General features: G+C 39.7%; 1 protein-coding gene across 1 annotated transcript in view; it reads right to left on the bottom strand.

Annotated features, from left to right (window-relative positions):
* Positions 1 to 23,028, bottom strand: part of LOC121383864 — a 64,655-nt gene that overhangs the window by 4,830 nt on the left and 36,797 nt on the right. Inside the window, exons 11-25 of the mRNA XM_041513961.1 lie at positions 21,533 to 21,727; positions 20,898 to 21,127; positions 19,415 to 19,673; positions 18,616 to 18,777; positions 16,269 to 16,430; positions 15,655 to 15,823; positions 15,233 to 15,423; positions 14,464 to 14,637; positions 10,763 to 10,993; positions 8,429 to 8,602; positions 4,882 to 5,070; positions 4,285 to 4,569; positions 3,668 to 3,859; positions 2,925 to 3,080; positions 2,232 to 2,358 (exon numbers count right to left, since the gene is read on the bottom strand). Coding sequence (XP_041369895.1) covers positions 2,232 to 2,358; positions 2,925 to 3,080; positions 3,668 to 3,859; positions 4,285 to 4,569; positions 4,882 to 5,070; positions 8,429 to 8,602; positions 10,763 to 10,993; positions 14,464 to 14,637; positions 15,233 to 15,423; positions 15,655 to 15,823; positions 16,269 to 16,430; positions 18,616 to 18,777; positions 19,415 to 19,673; positions 20,898 to 21,127; positions 21,533 to 21,727 — 2,896 coding nt within the window. The remainder of the gene's footprint in view (positions 1 to 2,231; positions 2,359 to 2,924; positions 3,081 to 3,667; positions 3,860 to 4,284; positions 4,570 to 4,881; positions 5,071 to 8,428; positions 8,603 to 10,762; positions 10,994 to 14,463; positions 14,638 to 15,232; positions 15,424 to 15,654; positions 15,824 to 16,268; positions 16,431 to 18,615; positions 18,778 to 19,414; positions 19,674 to 20,897; positions 21,128 to 21,532; positions 21,728 to 23,028) is intronic.

The raw sequence follows: 23,028 nt of genomic DNA, 5'->3' as shown, positions 1-23,028 counted from the left end.
TACTGTGGAATGTACTATAAGTTATTTATTTCTGAGCTGACTGTTTTCACAACTGCACACAAAAATAATATTGTTTTGTTATTTCCAAAACACTTTTACTTTTTTTCTTTTTTTTTTTTTTTTTTTTTTACGTCAAACCAAACTGAAATTATCACAAAAAACATCTTTATAGAGGGATGGGACGGACTAAAAGTCGTCTTTGTTTATTTCTTAAAATTACCGATATCGGGTCCACTAGACTCGTAGAATTCAAGTGTTATTTATCGTCTTTTCTACTACATCACAAGTATTAGAACATACAGTGTAGCAAAATAATTCGCACGAAAAGCTAAAGAACAAAACAAGAATAAAAGTTGTAAATTAGTGGTAAGCTGTCTCCACGACCATTTTCATCGTCATCTGTCAGGCCGGTGGTTCGTCGGAAGATGTTCCAGGTTCAAACTGATAAGGCATTATTTGTTGTGTTGCACAAATAGTAGTCCAGTCGTCATTACTACATTATACATCATCGAAAGAAGAATCGCATGATAATTGAGCTTGGCAGTCACTGTCGGTCCCACTTTCTGTGAAGCGAGTTCCCTTCATGACGTCACGGCTATTTACAGGGTCTATACTACCAAATCAAATCCCATAGACGACAATAGTAATATATGTGGCTAAAACTCCGACCTGCAACGTATCAATCGACATAAACGCCACGGATATAAATACTACCACCCCTCACCCTTAAAGTGAATCACAAAAAAGTGGGTGTCAAGCTGCTCATTTCTGAGATAAAGGGTAGCGTCTATGACTACCCTAGTTCCGCACAAAATTTGACTACTTTTTTTTCCAAGCACAAGGCTACTTGACACAGTGGTACTAGATGAAATAAAATTGCATACATTTTTAGCCCAGATGAAACTAATTTTTTTTACAACCAATACACTCACATTTATAACCAATCACAGGACTTGTGGTGTTGTTCACTTCTCTATCAAAAGTTCGGTGCACCTCGAACTTTGACCCAGCCGGAAGTTATTTGGTTTAGTACTACCTATAGGTAAAGTTTGTTTTATTTAACGACGCCACTGGAGCACATTGATTTTTTTATCTTATCATCGGCTATTGGACGTCAGACATATGGTCATTCTGACATTATTTTTAGAGGAAACCCGCTGTCGCCACATAGGCTACTCTTTTACGACGGGCAGCAAGGGATCTTTTATTTGCGCTTCCCACAGGCAAGATAGCACACACCATGGCCTTTGTTGAACCATTTATGGATCACTTGACGGTGCAAGTGGTTTACACCTACCCACTGAGCCTTGCGGAGCACTCACCCAGGGTTTGGAGTCGGTATCTGGATTAACAATCCCATGCCTCGACTGGGATCCGAACCCAGTACCTACCAGCCTGTAGACCGATGGCCTGCCACGACGCCACCGAGGCCGGTCGGCAGATGTCTATAGTTATCCCTGTAGATACTAGTATGTTTTATAGTAATATTTAAAGCAACAAAGCCACGAGACAGAGTTCAATTTGTACCTATTGCCAGTAAAACAAAGGGAAGGGATGAGTTGTGGATTCTAGTTCCATTTTGATTTATACATTGTCAAATGATCCACACAAAAACGAATAAAAAAGGGGACATGCTGAGACAAGGTTTTGATAAAAAGAATTATTTCAAATCAGTTGACAGTTATGGAAACCGATGGAAGCAGTAAACACATTTGATCAGGTCAACGTCATTCAGCAGTGTCGGTACGTAGCTCAGTGGTAGAGCGCTCGCCTGATGCGCAATCGATCTGGGATCGATATCCGTCGGTGGGTCCATTGGGCTATTTCTCGTTCCAGCCAGTGCTCCATAACTGGTGTAACAAAGGCCGTGGTATGTACTATCCTGTCTGTGGGATGGTACATATTAAAGATCCCTTGTTGCTAATCGAAAAGAGTAGCCCAATCTCAATATCTGTGTGGTCCTTAACCATATGTCCGACTCCATATAACTGTAAATAAAATGTGTTGAGTGCGTCATTAAATAAACCATTTTCCTTCCTTCCTTTTCAGCATCGCTATGTCTTCCAACATTCTTATCGCCTATCTAGTCAAAAATTCAAAATAGTTTATTTGTTCTTGGGATGACCATCCCGTAACAATGAGGACGGCAAGAAATTTACTGCCCCTTTACATAGTCAATATTCAATTCAATCAAACACGAAAGAAGTGCTTTTTTTCAATTAATTGCAAACCTATATATTTTGTAGACGATAGCCACAAGAAGACCTGCTGCCGCCATAGCGCCCAGGGCACCACCTACGACTTTCCAAATTGAGTTTCTCTTGTCATCCGTAGTCTCATGATTATTATCAGCTGATTCTGGAAAATCAAAGTGTGTTTTATTGATAACAATTTAAGAATGTTTCTATTGATAACAATTTAAGAATGTTTCTATTGATGTTCATCGTCATACAGCTCTGTTTGACACCCACTATTCCATAAATAAAGGCGGGACGTAGGCCAGTTGTAAAGCGCTAGCTTGATGCGTGGTTGGTCTGGGATAGATCCCGGTTAGTGGGCCTATTGGGCTATGTTTCGCTCCATCCGGTGCAACACGACTAGTATATTAAAGGCCGTGGTATCTGCTATCCTTTCTGGGATGGTGCATATAAAAGATCCCTTCCTACTAATGAAAAAATGTAGTGGGTTTCCTCTCTAAGAATATATGTCGAAATTACCAAATGTTTGACATACAATAGCCGATGATAATAAATTGATGTACTCTGTTGGTGTCGTTAAACAAAACAAACTTTACCTCTATTCGATAAATAAATAACTAAATAAGTACATCAATACATTAATTAATTAACGCATATATTTATTTATTTATTACATCATCCCTGCGTCCCCAGTAATAACAGACAGCTATGTTAACAGCTTCTTACCTGTGCAATCCTCAACATCTGTTGATCCAATGAACTGTGTAGATTTCCCTGGCGGACATCGCTTACATTCAGTTTGTCCTATTTCATCCTGATAGGAGCCCACTTCACAAAACTTGCATTCGTCTCCCTGGCTGTAGGCTCCTGGTGCGCAGTACACTATAACACACATTATTTAGTCAACTTCAGGTATTATATACAAAGGAATGGCACTGTATTTGTGAAAATAAATTGTTTCCTCACTGACCATAGTGCAGTCCCGAGACAGTGCTTTGTGGCCCGCATCTAGAAACGCTGGCCTCAGGCATTCATATTCTAAAAACCCTAACATAAGACAGTTTGAATTTAACTTGTGCTTAATTCATAAAAAAAAACCCATACTTACCCACATTCAAGTCCTTATCACAATGATTACGTTACATCTTGGGTAGCAGAATGGCATCATGGAATGGGTTAAAGGCGTTATGAGCTGTTTAATTGTGTTTTAACAAGATTTACTAACTTTTAGAAACCATTTGTCTTTTTGTTTAATAAATTGAATAACGACAGTCATGACACTTGTATTATAGGTTACATGTATCAAATATTTATTAATACAATCTTGGTAAATTACATCGCGATAATAGTGAAACGAGGGAGGTTCCAATTAAGGTAAAAACAAAAAGAACATTATATCGAGTGATGCGTATGCAAATGACTACATTTTGTCTCCGGCAATAGTTGAACGGGTTATAGAATTATCATACCACAATAGATATCTCTGGCAGCGGTCCCTGTTGGACAGTGCAATCCTGTTGCCGTGGTTACACTCTCTTTCAGTACCGAATACTCGACTCCATTAACTCTTGCAAGGAATATTGAAGTGTCGTTTTGGATCTGCTTTGCTGACATTTCCAAAATGTTTATTGCATTAATCAAAGACTGTAGAGGCTGACTGACTGCAATACACAAATTACATTGCATGTGAAGTTCGATTCGATGCCCAACGACTACACATACAAATGTATAATAATAATAATAATAAATAGGACAAGGTGGCTTTCCTACCTTGCTTTTTAAACAATACAAAATTAGCGACTTGGGATTGCCAACAAGCAACAGCCTATACAAGTCTCTCACTACATTTTATCAATCCAAATATTTGTTTTTAAACTGACAAATCAAATACAATATAAATATTTCAAAATGTCTAATAAGTAGCACAAAGAGAAAGAAAGAGCTATGTATTAAATTAAAGGAAAGTAAAATGATGAACGGCTAATTAATCTCAGAATTGGTATTTTCAATAACGAAGGTTATCATACCTGTAAGTCTGTCGTAAAACGACGTTTGTACTTGCCCGTAACTCTGACGTAATACTTACTTGTTTGTGTTGCCAGAAAGTCTCCAAGTTGAAGGTCACCTTCGATAATATTTATAGTTATATTAATGACAACTGTTGTTAAAATCGATCTTCTTCCTCTGTAACTGTCACCACAGCCGACTGCCTGAACATTTGTCTGGCATGAAGAATGTGAACTGCATGCTAGAGTGGCGGTATTTTGGTGTACAGACGACTCAATACCAGAAAGTGAGGTTTGGGACAGACACGAATCTGTCTGGTATGTCGCAGTTGTAGTAACCGTTGCGACAGATGGGGCATTGATTTCTGAAATACGAAAACAATGTTAGACCTACGTTATAGATATAGTAGAAACCTGATGAAACACTCGGAATTATTAATGCTGCAATTCATGAAAATAATGCCTCATAACATTCATTATCTTGCGTTGGGATGGGTAAACGCAAAGATGAGTCATTGTTTTCAGCAATGCATGTGAAATATGTAACTTAAACCTGTTTGTTTGGTTTTTGGAGTTATCAGCAAACAATAAACTGTGCAGCAATATCCGGATAACATTTTGTGTGTTAATAAATTAATAACTTTTCCTTAATTTCATGATCACAGTGATCATCTTACTGGTGCATGAAGCCACCTTCGGCCGTTCAGCATCCCAGATTCCATCTCTGCAGCGCACAACTTGTTTGTCAAATGGATCGACCACGTGATTCGGGTTTCTGCACACCGATACACAGTCTAAGGAAGACTCGGTTCCGTTACACTGAGCTCTAGATCCTAATCCATTCCGGACAGCAGTCGAACGACAAACTGTTAAGAAACCAAAACAAAACAAAAATATCATAATTGTGGTGTGATACTATCATGTGTTATGTAAGATCATAATTGTGGTGTTACACTGAGAATATAAAGTGCTGAATTGTCTTTATTAGTTTCATTGGTGCAGTTGTCCATTATAAATACAATTAGATAGATACTATCATGTGTTATGTACTCGACTGCGAAAATGAGGTGGAACATTGTTGGTATTCATAACCTGAATAACTTGTATAAGTGTATAACTAATGCGGGTCTAGATATGTGGTTCATCTTTGCATGAACGACACAAATTACCATGGCCAATTTGTATAATTCCACGTATATACTTATTTCATTAATAAAATAAATACTACGAAGTAACGACGAAACACTTTCTTCAGGCATAATGGGAATCCCTATTCTGTTATTAGGCTTTCATTTTATTTCCTAATTTAGTTTTTTTGTACGTACGAAATTATTTGAAGACAAAATCCAGTTTGGGCTTCTTATAAATATTAAGACGACCAGAAACACATTGAATACACAGACACTGATGTTCTAAACAAGAAAATATATTTAATATGTAAGTTTAATCGTAGAAATATTTTATTAGTCGAAAACATCTTACAATGCAGCAAACTCAGGAATGTCCCTTTAATGGGGAAAATGCACCTCGTTTAATCTGGAGGCTGTCAGAATTACTAGTTGTTTGACCTCCAATAGCCGATGGTTATGCTAATCAAAACAAACTTTACAAAGACGTCTTCAGTGGTATAGTTTGGTTTATTGGCCAGTGACGTCAAAGTACTGTGCGCGGCCATGTTTAGAATCACGTGATCGGTCCGCCATTAATGGAGTGAAACTCGCACAATAATAACATGTGAAGGTATTGCATCTGGGTAAATTTTCAGTATTTATGACCTTTTTGGTACATTTTGTGAAAGCAAAACCAGTATGTCGGATAATTTAACCTCATTTAGAGATTGTAGATTCATAACAAAGTTGGTGGAAGTATGTTAATAATTAAAAACGTCAATAGTGAAGCTCATATGCACGCGAATACAAAAGCATAATGAATAATTCAAATCTATGCAAGCAAATATAATTTCCCTGGACGCCCATATTGACTAATATATTACACTTTAAAAACAAAAGTTCGCCTCGGCGGAGGTGGGTGTCAAATGACACCGCACCCCAGTCTATCCCTTTCTTCCCTTAACAAACATCCCTTTCTTCTCCTTAACAAATATTCCTTTCTTCTCCTTAACAAATATTCCTTTCTTCTCCTTAACAAACATCCCTTTCTTCTCCTTAACAAATATTCCTTTCTTCTCCTTAACAAACATCCCTTTCTTCTCCTTAACAAATATTCCTTTCTTCTCCTTAACGCATATGCCTTTCTTCATAACAAACATTCCTTTCTTCGAGACAAATATGTCTTTCTTTCCCTATGACTAAAACAAAATAATAAAAATAAATATTTGTATTCAATTAATCTTTATTTTACGAGGAAGGAAATGTTTTATTTACTCAACACATTTTATTTACGGTTATACGGACATATGGTTAAGGACCACACAGATATTGATTGAGGAAAGAAAGAAATGTTTTATTTAACGACGCACTCAACACATTTTATTTACGGTTATACGGACATATGGTTAAGGACCACACAGATTTTGAGAGAAAACCCGCTGTCGCCAATACATGGGCTACTCTTCCGATTAGCAGTAAGGGATCCTACACCATCCCACAGGCAGGATAGCACATACCACGGTCGTTGTCCAGTTGTGGAGCACTGGCTGGATATAGCCCAATGGGCCCACCGACGGGGATCGATCCCAGACCTACCGCACATCAAGGGAACACTGAACTACGTCCCGTCCACACAGGGTTATTAGAGGATGCTATTGGGTTCTGCTTGAACATAATACATAAATAAATAAATAAATAAATAAATAAATAAATAAATAAAATAAAAACAAATAAATAAATAAAATAATTTAAAAAATAATAGAAAAAAAAAATTCTACCTCATGAGATACGAACGACGTAGCTTTCACGCTCAAGTCGACTACGCTAACGACTGAGCTACCGAAACAGTGGCAAAACCTGTCATTTAAACCTTATATATGTGTGGGTGTGTGTGTGCTCGCGGGATGAAGCGACGAAATAGGTCAGTTCATAATAATCTTGTGAATGCGCTATCAGATAGTGTAGAACGAGAATTCCTTTTTTCACCTATTTCAATCATTTCGTCTTTCTGCCAGACTTTGAGAAAGTAACTTCTAGAAGTTCCGTAGAGTATTTTATTTAGAGACTGACAACACAAGATACCATCACTTGCCGGATGTAAACAGTGATAACCATTCATCATTCAGCGCGCTAAAATTAAATACACTACCTCGCGTCGGGCAGTCCTTAGAAGTGGTAGGTTAACGGCACCACTAGAGCATCTCGATTTATTAATCATCGGCTGTTGGATGTGAAACATACTTCTGACAGTTTTAGAGAGGAAACCCGCTGCACTTTCCCATTAGTATCAATTTGGGATCCTACACCATCCCTGTCAAGGCTAGGCGACGAGTCACACACCAAGTACGTCAAGGCTATGACTTACACCAAGGTCGCACACCTGCCCAGGTATACCAGTCACTGCCTTCTAAGTCGGTCAATGCTAAACAAATCGGTCAGGGCCAGTCCAAGGACATCAGTACCAACCTAAGTCGGTCAGGGCCAGTCCAAGGACATCAGTACCAACCTAAGTCGGCCAGGGACACGGGCGAGCGTTCACCCTAGTAGGCCACACCACTATGACTCACACCAAGGCCAGACACCAAGGTCAAGGTCACGGAAAGTAGGTCATGGCACCCGGCAGGCCTTGTTACTACTTACACCACCTGTTTTCTACAAACGTACATAACTGAAATCTTTTTGTATACTTTAAGATGCATTCAGTTTCACTTAATAACCATCAAAATTATATTCTTGCGTGTGTTTAATTTATTCGCTATGCTTTTGTATCTAGGTGCTTTACTATTTATGTTTTTAATCATTAACAGACTTCCACCGATTTTGATATGAATGCAGAATCTTTAAAAGATGTTGAATTATCCGAGATGTAATACTGATTTTGCTTTCTCGAAACCTTCCAAAAACGTAATAAATACTGAAATTGCACCTAGATACAATGCCCTCACATGTTATTCTGGCATGAATTTCACTACCTTAATGGCGGCCGTACGGTTAAGCCATCTATCGACGACGTCATAAACTACTGGGCGACAATCGGGAAAACCCCATCTATAGCATCCCGTCTGTGGTTACGAAAGTTGTGGGTAGATCTGGGCTAACAACTCGTAATACAAACCCGGACAGTCGACTGTGTTACAGGCACGTGTCTGTGAACCTGAACCACTACAATTCTTTCCTTCAGGTTGAGTTGGTGCAGGGTTGTCACATCGTCTTCTCCTCGTCTGAGTTCCATATCCACAAGTCAGAGAACACACATCCCAGTCAGACCAGTTATTCCATTCGCCGTTTACTACAAAATACGCTCAACACAATTAGTTATGGGCTAATAGACTTTAGGTAATTCTTTGCTAGTGTCTTATTGTAGCAACTTTTAATAGCAGACGGCATCTTAGCATAAGCGTACGAGACAGGGGGGGTAATTGCCCGCCTAGTGCTGGAGCAAAACCTCAAATTCGGGCAAATATTGTAGAGATATTCGGAAAAAATGTGCGATTCTGAGACCGGTTTACTATGTATTTCCACCATTCTACCATCAAAATTAGTTCTAATCCATGTACAGTGATTCGTTTACAACCCTAAATAGCTGTTTGGCAGTAAAGACCGGCTTACTATGTATTTTCACCATTCTACCATTAAAATTCGTTCTAATCCATGTACAGTGATTCGTTTACAACCCTAAATAGCTGTTTGGCAGTAAAGACCGGTTTACTATGTATTTCCACCATTCTACCATCAAAATTAGTTCTAATCCATGTACAGTGATTCATTTACAACCCTAAATAGCTGTTTGGCAGTAAAGCTTACATGAATAGATGTTCTTATCCAGATTCGGGCATTTTCGTTTAATTCGGGCAAACGGCAACACACACACACACACACACACACACACACACACACACACACCACCTACACAAATGGGAGCCCGTACGTCTTTGCTTCTAGGTAGTGTTTCTGTAACATCTGGCCCACGATAGACGCAAAGATTTTGCACATAGTGGGTTTCTCGTGCATTAATGAAAACAGTTTGAATTCGACTAGGATTCGTTATACTTTGGTTCGTAATGATACCTGTCATTTTTTTCACTCTAAACTGTTATTTAAGTCATTAAATTTATAACGTGGACACCAAACAATGGAAGGATTGTATTTGTTTTTACCATATTACACAAAACGAAAACTATCTACAGACACTTATTCATTAATTAACTATTTTCCACGGATCTGGACAATTTGGAAGGACTGAGAGTGAATCCAGACTAAAGTATACTGAGACAGACCTATGTGAAATGCTGGACTTCCTCACTGACAGCTTATATCTCAAATCCTGGGATATGACATATAGACAGGAAATAGGAATTCTCATGGAAACTGTGCTCCATTACTCGTCTATATGATTCTCTATGCATATGAACAAGAATTTCATACTAATCTTGTTAAATCAAAACAAAGGAATCTGGCTTTTACTTTAATTTCTGCTGTATTTATGATCTAATAGTCAATAATGGCAGGATGAAAGATTACCTTCCACTGATTTACTGACAAACTACTGAAATAAAGAAACATCTGAAGGTATCAAATCAGTTCCATACTTCGATCTTAGCACAGCAGTTGTTCCATCAAGGTTATGATGTCCAGCGACTCCTGGGGCATTCAAGGCGTTGTATGGTAGATATTTGGGGGCTATATCTCCTAACTACGATGTATCACTGATCAAAATGATGGCAGTTACTATCCATATTTCTAACTTGTTGCATACGTTTTCAAATTTGTTTCACATTTTTTATTCCTTCCAAGAAGTGACCGACTTGACAGCTATGGTGGCAGTATTAATGATGGGTGCCACCGGTTGAGTAGGTTTTGCTCACATGTCAGTGTTTTCACAGTGATACATGAGTGCGTGTCATCACACTTATATTTATTCCAATGAGCTCTCGCCTGTGCTAGGTTTGATCTAGTAAACTAGTCTGGGAGTGGCAGTGCTCTTTTTGGCGGTGCAAGAAGGATGTATTGTCCAGTACACTATAGATGAGGCACTCGATAGAGATTCATGGAATCAATCCGTGTGTGTGTGTGTGTGTGTGTGTGTGTATATATATATATAAATACATACATACATGTATGTGATATATATGCATGATGGTATGTGCCCATGAAAAGGTTTTACTTTATTGATTAAGAGAAACTGCATTATGGAAATTAATTCATGGAGATCATTTGCCCTAGTCCATTGCTTTTTGGATTTAATTGTATCTGATGCTGGGGTGTCGTTAAACATTCATTCATTCATTGTATCTGAATGACTAGACCATTATGCTCAATCAAGATCGAATCTCTGCATAATTTAGATCCGAATGGTATTTGCCTCCACGAATCTCTATCTAGTGTCTCGTCTATACGGCTGCGCAGTCATCCCTGAGTCTACCTACCATGGAAATGTTAGGAATATTACCTATTTTCACTTCACACAACTGTCCTTTAAACCCATCATAGCAGTTACACACGTAGTCCTTTGTTCTGTTCTCACACGTTCCCTGTTCACATTTGTTGTCTGCACAAAAATCCGGAGGAACTGAGCAGTCTGACCCAGAAAATCCGTCCTGACATTCACACCTGTAGCTACCTGGCAGGTTTATACAGGTGTGTCCGTTACAAGGTGAGTTCTGCTGGCATTCGTCAACAGCTGTAATATAAAATGTGACTAATTTAAGAATTGAAAGTGATAATATTTTATGTTAATATATGAACCTAAGAACTGTTTTAAAGTATGGAAAGCATATCACTTTCGCGTGAAACTGTTCATACCTAACTGTGTATAACTATTTCAGTGTTTTCCTTGGTAGCCAAAAGATATAATTTTCATTATTCTTTCTTACATTAATATAATTGTTTTTTAACCTTTAATAATATTTACTGATTCAACATTAAAAGTAATGTAAAACGTACGAGTGTTGTGCGTAGTTATTGTACACTCGTGATGTTTTGATTGACAGCCAATACTCCCGAGTGACAAAGCACGAGGATGTATATTCTGTCAGTCGAAAGTGTGCGATAACCATGTATATAAACTAAGTTTATGGGATGTATCACGGCATTAATTGGAAGTCTGGTCATTCTATATAGAGTACAACGGGAACGCGGACTTTGTCACGCTTGTGTACAGCGGGGGCAATTTGCCTACAGGGACACGTCCGAAGAGATAAAAGAGGAAGTCAAGGAGATGCGCGCCAGGGGCAGCACAGTGGAGCTCAAAGTTGACGGCTCAAAGGCAAGCGGTGGTCTCTTCTGCGTCGCCGCCCAAGGCTAAGAAAGAAACACCAAGAGCGGCAACAGGGACTGCATTGGGTCTCGACCCGAAACACGCGCCAGGGGTGACCAGGGGGGAACCAAAACTGTCGGCTTAACCGCCAGCGGCGATTCCTTGTGTTCGGTTTCCCCCTGTGGAGCCCATGGAAGAACACATCATTCTCATGGAAGTCCCAGGCAGCCCCACATTCTTGCCATTGGTGCCCTCCCCCCCCCCCCCCCCCCCACACACACACACACAATAAGGGGAAGGTGGCCCCACCTCTATTCCAGGGAGCAGCTTAGGTACCAGACGCTGAATCGCCCCCTCCGGTCAGCCCTTGGAACGCATCACAGTCCACGCTGGCCCCTCGCTATCACCACAGTACATCCAGGGTGATGTAGATGTAACCAAGTTACGTTTTCGGCTGAGGGCGGACCGTTTCAAGGCCTTCAACCACCGCAAGGGGGGGGGGGGGGGGGGGGGGGAGGGGGGTACGAAGCTTGGATCAACATCACCAAGGAGCAGCAGCCTACTGGACACTTCATTACAACTCGAGAGGATGACATCTTTCGACAAGCGCTGATCAAGGCCAACTTCGACGCCCACACAATTTACTCGATGCTGAGGATTATGTTTGGGGGGAAAGACTGCAGGCTATTCGTCAGTGAAAACAACCTCACCACAATTTTCCCCAAGCTCAGGCCGACAACACCTGCCTCACCGTAATCATGCACGAACCTTTCTACCTGCCTCCAGGTAAAGACTTAGTCGGACTGTTTTTCTGTTCCTGTTCAAACACTTATGTTTATAGTTTTTGTAAATAGTCCGATGCACTTTATTTTCAACGTTTTTGATCGAGCGCTCAAAGTTTATTTTTGGATTTAACCTTTTTGTGACAGACGTGAGTAGACTGCTCCATTTTTGGCTTTCTAAATTTATTCCAAATTCAGCCCACTTAAAAGTTCCCCCACCCCCCATCCTGTCCCGGACTTAGTCATTGGCAAAGTCAGAGGTTCAGCTCGGCACGCGCGTGTTCAAACCTTTGTGGTATAAATACTATGAGTACGTTAAACTAGTAACCAGGACATCTGAATGAATGAATGAATGAATTAATGTTTAACGACACCCCAGCACGAAACATACATCGGCTATTGGGTGTCAAACTATGGTAATGCAAATAAATAAAGTGATGATCAACATCAATATAAAAATTCAAGACTTAAACAAAAACAGTGTAAAGAACTGTGCAAAAACACAAATATCACAGAATTTTACGGATACTGAATTTTACTCAAAACTTCAATTTTGTGCTGTATTGGCCATTCTCAAAGAGAATGTTACACCCCTTCACCACGGTGAGGTTACAACACGATCAGGGGCAGGACATCTGGTGCTGTGAGGGGTGGCATTTGTTATGCAGGAAAATATATTTGAGATGTAATTACAATCGTTAAAAAGTGCTGGAGCAAAACCTTAAATTCGGGCAAAAATCATAGATATTCCGGCAAAACGTGAGTCCGGGGTGATGCATGACGAACCGTAGATCGCCACGGTTGTTTTATGATGTTTAAAACTTCCGTGGCTCACCGTGGTCGCCGCCGGTGAATGCATATCGTAGTGCCGCTATAGTGTAACCTTAGTACCACCGTGTCCCGCCATAGGACCACCGTAGACCCTTCCTTGCCCATCCGTGACCATCCGTGGTTCACCCTGAGTGTCGACTTATGGCTGCCGCCGACTCTGCTACATAGTCGAATCGTGGGTAACCGTGACACACCGTAGCACCACCTTTATGGTCCTTGACGACACCGTATTGGTCGCAGGTAGCACAACAGTGCACCGTAGCCTACCGTGGGGACACGTAGTGGGGTCCATAGCAATACTGTGGTCTTCCGTACTAAAACCGTGGGATACCGTGGCTCACCGTATAATAACCTTAGCACCACTGTGGCAGACTGTCTTTTGGGACAAAATTGGAGCCAGAGTTACGGTGAGCTACGGTTCATAGCACCGGGACCTACCGTGGGATACTGTGGCCATCAGCGGGACCTACCGTGGGATACTGTGGCCATCACCGGGACCTACCGTGGGATACTGTGGCCATCACCGGGACCTACCGTGGGATACTGTGGCCATCACCGGGACCTACCGTGGGATACTGTGGCCTTCACCGGGACCTACCGTGGGATACTGTGGCCATCACCGGGACCTACCGTGGGATACTGTGGCCATCACCGGGACCTACCGTGGGATACTGTGGCCATCACCGGGACCTACCGTGGGATACTGTGGCCATCACCGGGACAGTGTGACTGGGGTTTTAAAGGGACATTCCTCAGTTTGCTGCAATCTTTAAGATGTTATCGACTAACAGAGACTTTTTAACGATTGTAATTACATATTAAATATATTTTCCTGCATAACATATCAGTGGCTGTATATTAAACGTGTTTCTGATCGTTCTAATATTTGTATTAGCGTAAATTTCATTTTATTTCCTAAAATCTGTTTTTTCGTACGCACGAAATTATTAGAAGACAAAATCCAGTTTGGGCTTCTTACAAATGTTCAGACGATTAGAAACACTTTGAATATACAGACACTGATATTCTAAACAAGAAAATATATTTAATATGTAAGTTTAATCGTAGAAATATTTTATTAGTCGGAAACATCTTACAATGCAGCAAACTCGGGAATGTCCCTTTAATAATTAGTTAGCAAGTAATTCACTAATAGAATCAACGTCACTACATGTATGGCGTTAAAAGATTTAAGAAGAAGTGCCAACTTGCTATTCTGAACTATAACACCATTAGCATATTTAAACTCGTATCTTGACACAGGACTACTGTTATATTTACCATCACAAGTACTTGGGATGATCACCCGGACAGATCGTGGTGAATCGCCGCCTGAGAGGTCAATCAGAGACAGGGCAAAATCACTCGGTTTACTTCCACAAGAACTAGCCAGAGTCCGGACGTCACTAGCAGACAAGGCAGTGGGAAGAAGGAACAGGGACCTCATTGTCATAACTGAAAGTAATATAGCGGACTTAATGTGCACACATACATATACACATATATAAAACATTTTATAAAGATAGTTAATTGTTGTAGATGATTTGTTTTGTTTGTTTGTTTAACGATACCACTAAAGCACATTGATTAATTAGCCATCGGCTATTGGAATGTCAAACATTAGATAATGTTGACATATAATCTTAGAGAGGAAACCCGCTAAAATGTTATTTAGTAGCAAGGGATCTTTTATATGCACCATCCCACATACATGATAGCACACACCACGGCCTTTGATATACCAGTCGTGGTGCACTGGCTGGAACGAGAAATAACCCAATGGACCCACCGATGGGTATTGATCCTAGACCGACCGTGCATCAAGTGAACACTTTACTGCTGGACTACATCCCGCCCCCGGTGTACATGAATTCACAAACAGCAGAATACAAAATTGCATTCAGAAAATAGAAATCACATATATTAATACATTGTATTATGTTTAACTACTAAGTGCCACTATCTGTATTTTAATATAGGTATGAGATTACGGTAACAACATATTAAATATTTATTTTATATATAACTGTAAATTAATTTATTCACATACCAGCGTCGGCTTGTGCAATGATTTCCAGGCGGGAACCAGAATCAACTGCTGGTGTAGGTACAGATGCAAGAGTTTTTGATAAAGACACTTCCCCATTGTTATACACAGTCACTAATTTATCTGTGTATGCAAACACGATGGATACATGGGCCCAGCTTGATGAAGGTAACACGACGTCCGTGATATTATTTCTGCAATAATGTAAAACAAAACTATGCAAATCCTTTACATTTGATGTGTGTTGTTAAAGTCTGTTCACGTGTCACACTTTAATTGTAGGCAGAACTTCCAAGTACACTATGGTTAGCTACACATACTCTAGATTTTAATTTTTGAAAATCTTTGCTGTTTGCTGTTAATTTATAATGTTCACTGTAGTTGGTAAAGAATTTACTATTGCTACAAAAATTCCAAAATCCTACCCTAGCACGTTGAGACGTTGGAATGGGTAACTTTCGTCAGACTGTTTGATTCTTAGATTTGCTTCAGCACCAGTGGCAAACCACAGAGCAATGGTGAAATCATCAGTGCTGTTTTGAAGGGATACCGTAGATGATACCAGTGCTGGACCCTCGACTCTAATGTCGAATTCTGTAAATGAAAACATCCATTAATCAATGTGTTCAAAATAACCACATTAGAATGTGTGCAATGTGTTTCACTGAAGATGATATAACAGTATTTATATTAAAATGTATTGGCACTATAGCATTCAGTTATGATGTTTGTTTTTAAAACAATTGTTTCACAAGACAAGAGTCCTAACTAAATTATAAGATACTTGTCTCATTTGTGGATAGCAACAATTTGTATTTTTCTTAATAAGTTTCCCTGTGTGTGTGAACACTGAACCATTAAAACTTTCGCAAAAAACCGGTATCATCATTATTCAGTGATTCTAAGTACATAATCACTGCAATATCAAACTGTCCTTTTAATTCTGGCATTTGTAGAGAAATTTAGAACGTTGACGATATTTTGAATAACTGACTTAATGTTTATATTTATGTTATGTCAAAAGTCTTTAAATTCTTACCCTGACAGGCGTCAGGATCAGTTGTAGCAGTGTTAGTGGTCGTGGTGCCATAGTCGCATGACAGACAGTTCTTTGATCCGGAATTCGGCTGGTATTGTCCAATTGGACAACCGTCACAAGGTACGACACCATTACTGGAGAAATGACCAGCAGAGCAGACTTCTGTTTTAAAAAAACAACAAAAAACAAAAACTGAACATCAAGTTAAATGTATACAATCTTCTTCAATACCTAGTAAGCCTAATAATATCTTTTGTGATATGATATAAATGAAATTTAGAAGAAAAATAGGTTGTCTGTGTTCTCGTGTCCGCCTAGTAATCAAAGTTTGATTGTTTTGGTTTAATTTGAAGTAACCTGAGTGACCGAATTATATAACTCTTTGTGCGCTTGTTTTGTTTAACGACACCACTAGAGCACATTGTTTTATTAATTATCGGCTATTGGATGCCAAGCATTTGGTTATTTTGACGTATAGTCTTAAAGAGGAAACCCGCTGCAGTTTTCTATTAGTAGCCAGGGATCTTTTATATGCACCAAGCCAAAGACAGAATATCAAATACCACGACCGTTGACATATCAGTCGAGGTGCACTGGCTAGAACAACAGACAGCCCAATTGACTACTGACTGGAATCGATCCTAGACTGACAACTCATCACGCCAGCGCTTTAGCACTGGGCTACATCCCGTCCGAATCATATAACTGAGACCAACGTAGACAGAAACGGGATGAACAGAACAAGGCAAATTTACATATCTGAGATGTAGGCCTATATACGTAACGGGAGACAAGAGTGCCTAAAGCACCCCCATACTGTTTGATGTGAAATGCAGTGTATTACAACTGTCTTACGTCTGTGAAAATTGAACAGTCAGCTGGTATTCACTGCGACGTGAGAGCCGTGGTGGATAACACTGGCTCATATGGCTTGTCAGTTAATTCATCAAATAATTACTTTATGCTATTAGTTGTGCTGGAGTGAGGTCATCACCAAACGTCATTTAGCAATTAAAGATAGGCCTGCACGTGAAGCCTTGATGAAGTCATAATTTCATAAAAATACAGTTACTAATTACAGATTTCACAGTACAGTTCTGATGCAAGACTGATATCAACAAATATCATTTATTACCCACATGGGCAGAGATAAGTGGGGAAAGAAAAAATATCTTTCCCTTGGGAAAGAAAAAAAGAAGAAAACATTTCTTCCTCTGGGTAAGTTGTGACATCTTAATCAGTGGTTCACTACAGGCTTTGAGGTCACAACTGTTAGGCAACAACAAACAACCGTAACCAGTGTATTAAGTGTAAGAAGTTTCCATGGTGTTAGTCACAACCGACGTACGTTATCAGCGATATGTACGTCACAACTATGACGCAACGCTGTCTCTTGTTCTCAACTTGCAAATTTGATTTTGATAACAGTATCGTTTGAAAATCTTCCATAAAATGATAACGATTGATAATGGGTAATGATAAAATAACCAACTCGCTACTCGGCAATACCGTTTATCTTGCACGAGTGAAATGATGTTGTCCTTCCAGAAAAAAAGAAATGTTTTATTTAACGACGCACTCAACACATTTTATTTACGGTTATATGGCGTCAGACATATGGTTAAGGACCACACAGATATATAAAGAGGAAACCCGTTGTCGCCACTACATGGGCTACTCTTTCCGATTAGCAGCAAGGGATCTTTTATTTGCGCTTCCCACAGGCAGGATAGCACAAACCATGGCCTTTATTGAACCAGTTATGGATCACTGGTCGGTGCAAGTGGTTTACACCTACCCATTAAGCCTTGCGGAGCACTCACTCAGGGTTTGGAGTCGGTATCTGGATTAAAAATCCCATGCCTCGACTGGGATCCGAACCCAGTACCTACCAGCCTGTAGACCGATGGCCTACCACGACGCCACGGAGGCCGATTTGTCCTTCCAGAGTCAAAGGACAAAGGCTCGGAGAGGACAACGTCAATTCACTCGTGCAAGATAAACGGTACTGCCGTCTAGCTGGTTAAGTATTCTCTAATTACTAATCACGGATTCATCTGTATAGTTTTAATAGAGCTATGACATCATCGTAACTAGAGCTACATGGAAGCTAAACAGTGGCGCAGGGGCCATCCCACTCAATCAAACTAAAAAAAACTTTTACATTTTATAAAATCATACATAAATATATACATACAATGTGCATACCTAGTGTCGATTGCCCCCCACCCCCTCCCCCATATAGGCTGCCCTCCCAATCTAAAATTTTAGCTACGCCAGTGTGCTTACCAGTACAGTTTTGATGAATCGATGACGTCATCGTAACTAGTGATACATGTAGACTTACCAGTACAGTTGTCGCGAGTCCTGGCGCCGGTGATCACGGTCGTGGTACCTGTGGGACACGTTTTACACTCAAACTGTCCAGCCTCGTCTTGGTAGAACCCAGTGGGACAACTCGAGCAGACGTCGTTAGTTTTATCATACATCGTACCAGTGGGGCAGGGAGCTGTTCAAATCAATGGTGATGTTCAGGTCTTAACACATTTAAAACAAAACTCAAATACATTTAATATCAATGTATCATACACCAAAACTAAGTTTCTCTAACGCTATGTACAATCACGTCCATGTAAATTACATGCAGCTATAGTCTACGTGGATTTTGATGTAAGGACATAAATAATGACGTCTTTCGAGTTTGACGTTATTTTGATTCAAAAAGACATATAATAGCTAGCATATCCAACTGTTGTTTTCCTCACCCAACCATCCTGGTGCTGTAGAAAAACACTCAAACTCAAAACTCAAAATGGAGTAGCATGAAACGTTTTCACCATGTATTTCAATAATTGTAACCACACTTTCAGTTGTAATACATGTGAAAATGCGTACTATGCAGTCATATATAATCGTTTGGCAGTAATGCTAATATAAATAAATGTTGTTATCCAGAATTGGGCATTCGGGCAAAAATCGTCCAACTCATTATACAATTGGGAGCATGTACGCTTATGTCTGTTCTATTACAATAGATGCAGAATTACTCTCTTTCTTAGGGTTAGGGACAAATATCGGTGTACATTTGAGCAGACAAATCCCAGTCACTATATTCAGTAACTTATAATGACTATAACAGGGCTTACAGCACGTTCCTCTTGCCCAGTTCTCCGAGTACCCTAGAGGGCAGACAAGGTGTGATTCATCATATCCGTACGAATTGGATCTGAGTTCAAGTCCAGTCAGACTGATCGCACTATCATTGTTTTGAACGAAGTTGTTCATGCGATCTGCGAGAGCCATCAGAAATCCATCTGCTGTAGTGATAGCTGAAACGGTGTCGCCGTCGATTGGAACAACCCAGTCCCATGATATGACTGTCTGTGTCTCTGCAGATCGCTTCATCTGAATAAATTTAGGAAATGTTAATTTTAAAAAAAACCTGAAACTATTTGACGAGGGCTATTAAAAGTGTACTCCAAAATATGCAAAACATGTTTGCGCCACAATTATGTAATCACTTTTATTCTGAAATGAGAATATTATATGCAATAAAGTACACTTAGAACGAACATACTTAGAACGAACTACTGCTATAACGAACTAACTATCATGGTCCCTTCCAGTTGTTATAAGAGTACTTTACTGTATACACATGTATATTCAAATATATGCCTATAAAATAAAAGTAAACAATAAAACTTGTATTATGTAAGTTCTCGGCACAATTATGTGATAATTTTTACTTTGAAATGAAATATAGTAGTAGTAGTAGTAGTAGTAGTAGTAGTAGTAGTAGTAGTATTCATCTATATGCCTATAAAATAAAGTAAACAATTAAACTTGCACAATGGAAGTTCTCGACCCACAATTGTGTAATCAATGTTAATCCAAATGTTACACCTTCAACTATATTATGCCCACAAAAATACAAGTATACAGTGAACGTTAATAGTGAGATGTTTTTGGGGAGAACATTTAGAAGACAGTTGAGGCATACATTTTGTAACGTTACAATATACATGACATTTGTTTCTGACAAGTTTGCTGTCTTTGTGCAACGCATCTGTCTCTGACCGACCTATCTACATACAGACAGTTGATGTGCCAGAGTTTGTTGTGACGTATCAAAATAGGAATTTAGTCGTATTGAACACCACTCGATATTCCCGAGGTATTAATCAAAGATTAAACGTGACATCAATTAATGTGTAGTTATTTTATCACAAATAGATGTAACATTAGCGAAATATGGCACATGTAACTAGTTACAGCACCTATAATATATTATCGTTGTGTAAACGTCCATACATTAACAATTAAGATATTTCAGCAACCAATCAAATTAACGTCTTGTAATATGGCATTGTGTTTATTCATGCAAATATGAATTAAAAAAGGCGACCCATTGCGTTATTTCTCGTTCCAGTCAGTGCATCACGGCTGGTATATCAAAGGCCGTGGTATATGCTATCCTGTCTGTGGGATGGTGCATATAAAAGATACCTTGCGATGATTAATATGTCAATGTGTTCTAGTGGTGTTGTTAAAAGAAACAAAATAAAAAAGGCGAATTATTGGTAAATTGTTACAGTGCAAAAGTTCGTGAGTATAGAATGTTTTTTTCACCTCGGTGTGTGTATCTGTGCTTCTTCGTTTGCGCCTTGATTGTCCCTCTCCACAGAAAACAACGACGTTATCCACCGTGCATGTCGAACAGCTCACAACCCAAATACCCTTATCATTCATAATATTTACAAAGTTTCCCTTGATTTCATCCAGTGTGGAGTTGTCACCACATGATCCAGAATAGTAATATAATTCTGAACTCAGGCGCATTTTGCCAGCTGTGAATTTCTCTATTAAAATAATAATAATAAAAAATAAAATAATGCATATATCAATGCATGAATGAACAAATGAATAAATGAATGAATGAGTGAAATAATTAACACTGAAGAGAACGTTTTGCACTTCTTAGGTTCAATTATAAAGCCTGGTTATTTTATGAGAGAGAGAGAGAGAGAGAGAGAGAGAGAGAGAGAGAGAGAGAGAGAGAGAGAGAGAGAGAGAGAGAGAGACACACAGAGACACAGAGAGAGAAATAGTGTGTGTGTATGTGCATCTTTTATATATGTGAATACGTTGATATATGTACGTGTACATGTGAATACGTTGATATATGTACGTGTACATGTGAATACGTTGATATATGTACGTGTGCATGTGAATACGTTGATATATGTATGTGTACGTGTACTGACCAGTACAGTCGGGAATATCTGATGTTGGTGCCCATCTGCCCGTACTCCAGCCACAGATATACAAATCCACGGGTTTAGCCAACCGAGGTATGTCCCAGTTTTCCTGACACGACATAGAGCAATAGAAACTTGATACGCTGGTATCACAAGCAAGTGCACCATTCTTTGGGCGCTTTAGGTCCTGACATGGCCTCTCTGAAATCACAATTAAAAACGAGCTGTAGGACATGCCCAGCAATATGTTCAGCAAAACATGGATGGCAGGGAAAATGACGTTCGGTAACTTTTATCTATGGTTAAATTACCGACTCTGGCAACTGACTAACTGATAGATAGATAGATAACAATTTAACGTGTCCATATACCACTAGGGTTTCGAACACGCCCATCCAGAGTCCGACCTCTGATAAGATCGGTGGCTTGACTCGGGATGAGGGGAGGATAGAGTTGAAAATGGGCAGAATTTTGAAAATAGCTATTAGTAAAAAAGTTAATAGAATTAAAAAAAAAACATTAAATAAAAAGTTACAAGCCAAAAATAAAAAGAATTGACTGCTCGGCCGAATATTTATATAATTTGGAGCATTTTAGATGGACAGTCCAAAAATAAATAAGAGAAAGAAGAGAGGATCGGACTATTTAATAATATTTAAAAAAACGGAGGTCTAAAAGTTTAAAGTCCGATCTAAATGGTCCGGGGGGGGGGGGGGGGGGGGGGGGGGGGGGGGGGGGGGGGGGGGCGTGTGAGTTTAAGGTGGGCGGAATTTGGAATACGAATTTAGTAGCTAGGTCAAAGACCTAAAGCCAAAATGAGCTCATTCATACAACTCATGTCTGGACAAAAATTTAAGTCCAAAGAACAAAATTAGACTGCTCGACCGAAAGAGTTTTAAGGTGGTTTGAGCAATTTAGACGGGCTTCCAAAATAAAGTGCGTCGGACTGTTTACAAAAAAAATAAAAAATTAAAGTCCAATTAAGCCCTTGGAACGGTTGGCGACTACGGGGACGAGATGAAGTGCTTGGCGTCGACCAAGTATCGAGCGTACTGGCCCTTGATCTTGGAGATGGCTAGGCTCCAGGCGGCGTCCCTGCCCCGGGCTAACTGACTAACTGATCACGACTGACGGATGAGTGGACGAACCGGCTAACGTACTCACTTCCTCATTGACCAACTCAATCAGTGCCCCCCCCCCCCCCCCCCTTACACACACACACACACACCCAGTACCAACGCAATCACACTCGGTCGCTCATTCGCTTTAAGTATCACCACAAAAGGAGAACGTTAGTGTTTTTGTGTAATGTGGTAGCGTTTTAGACGCTGGTATTATATTCAATTGGTTGGGGTTTCTCGTTCCAACCAGTGCACCACAGCTGGTCAAAGACCGTGGTATGTGTGTTTCTTTCTGTGGGAAAGTGTATATAAGAGATCCCTTTGCTACTAATGAAAAACTGTAGCGGGTTTCCTCTAATGACTACGAGTCAAAATTACTAA

Source organism: Gigantopelta aegis, chromosome 10 (assembly GCF_016097555.1).
Source record: "Gigantopelta aegis isolate Gae_Host chromosome 10, Gae_host_genome, whole genome shotgun sequence".
Taxonomy (NCBI): domain Eukaryota; kingdom Metazoa; phylum Mollusca; class Gastropoda; order Neomphalida; family Peltospiridae; genus Gigantopelta; species Gigantopelta aegis.
This window is presented reverse-complemented; position numbering and strand designations above follow the sequence as displayed.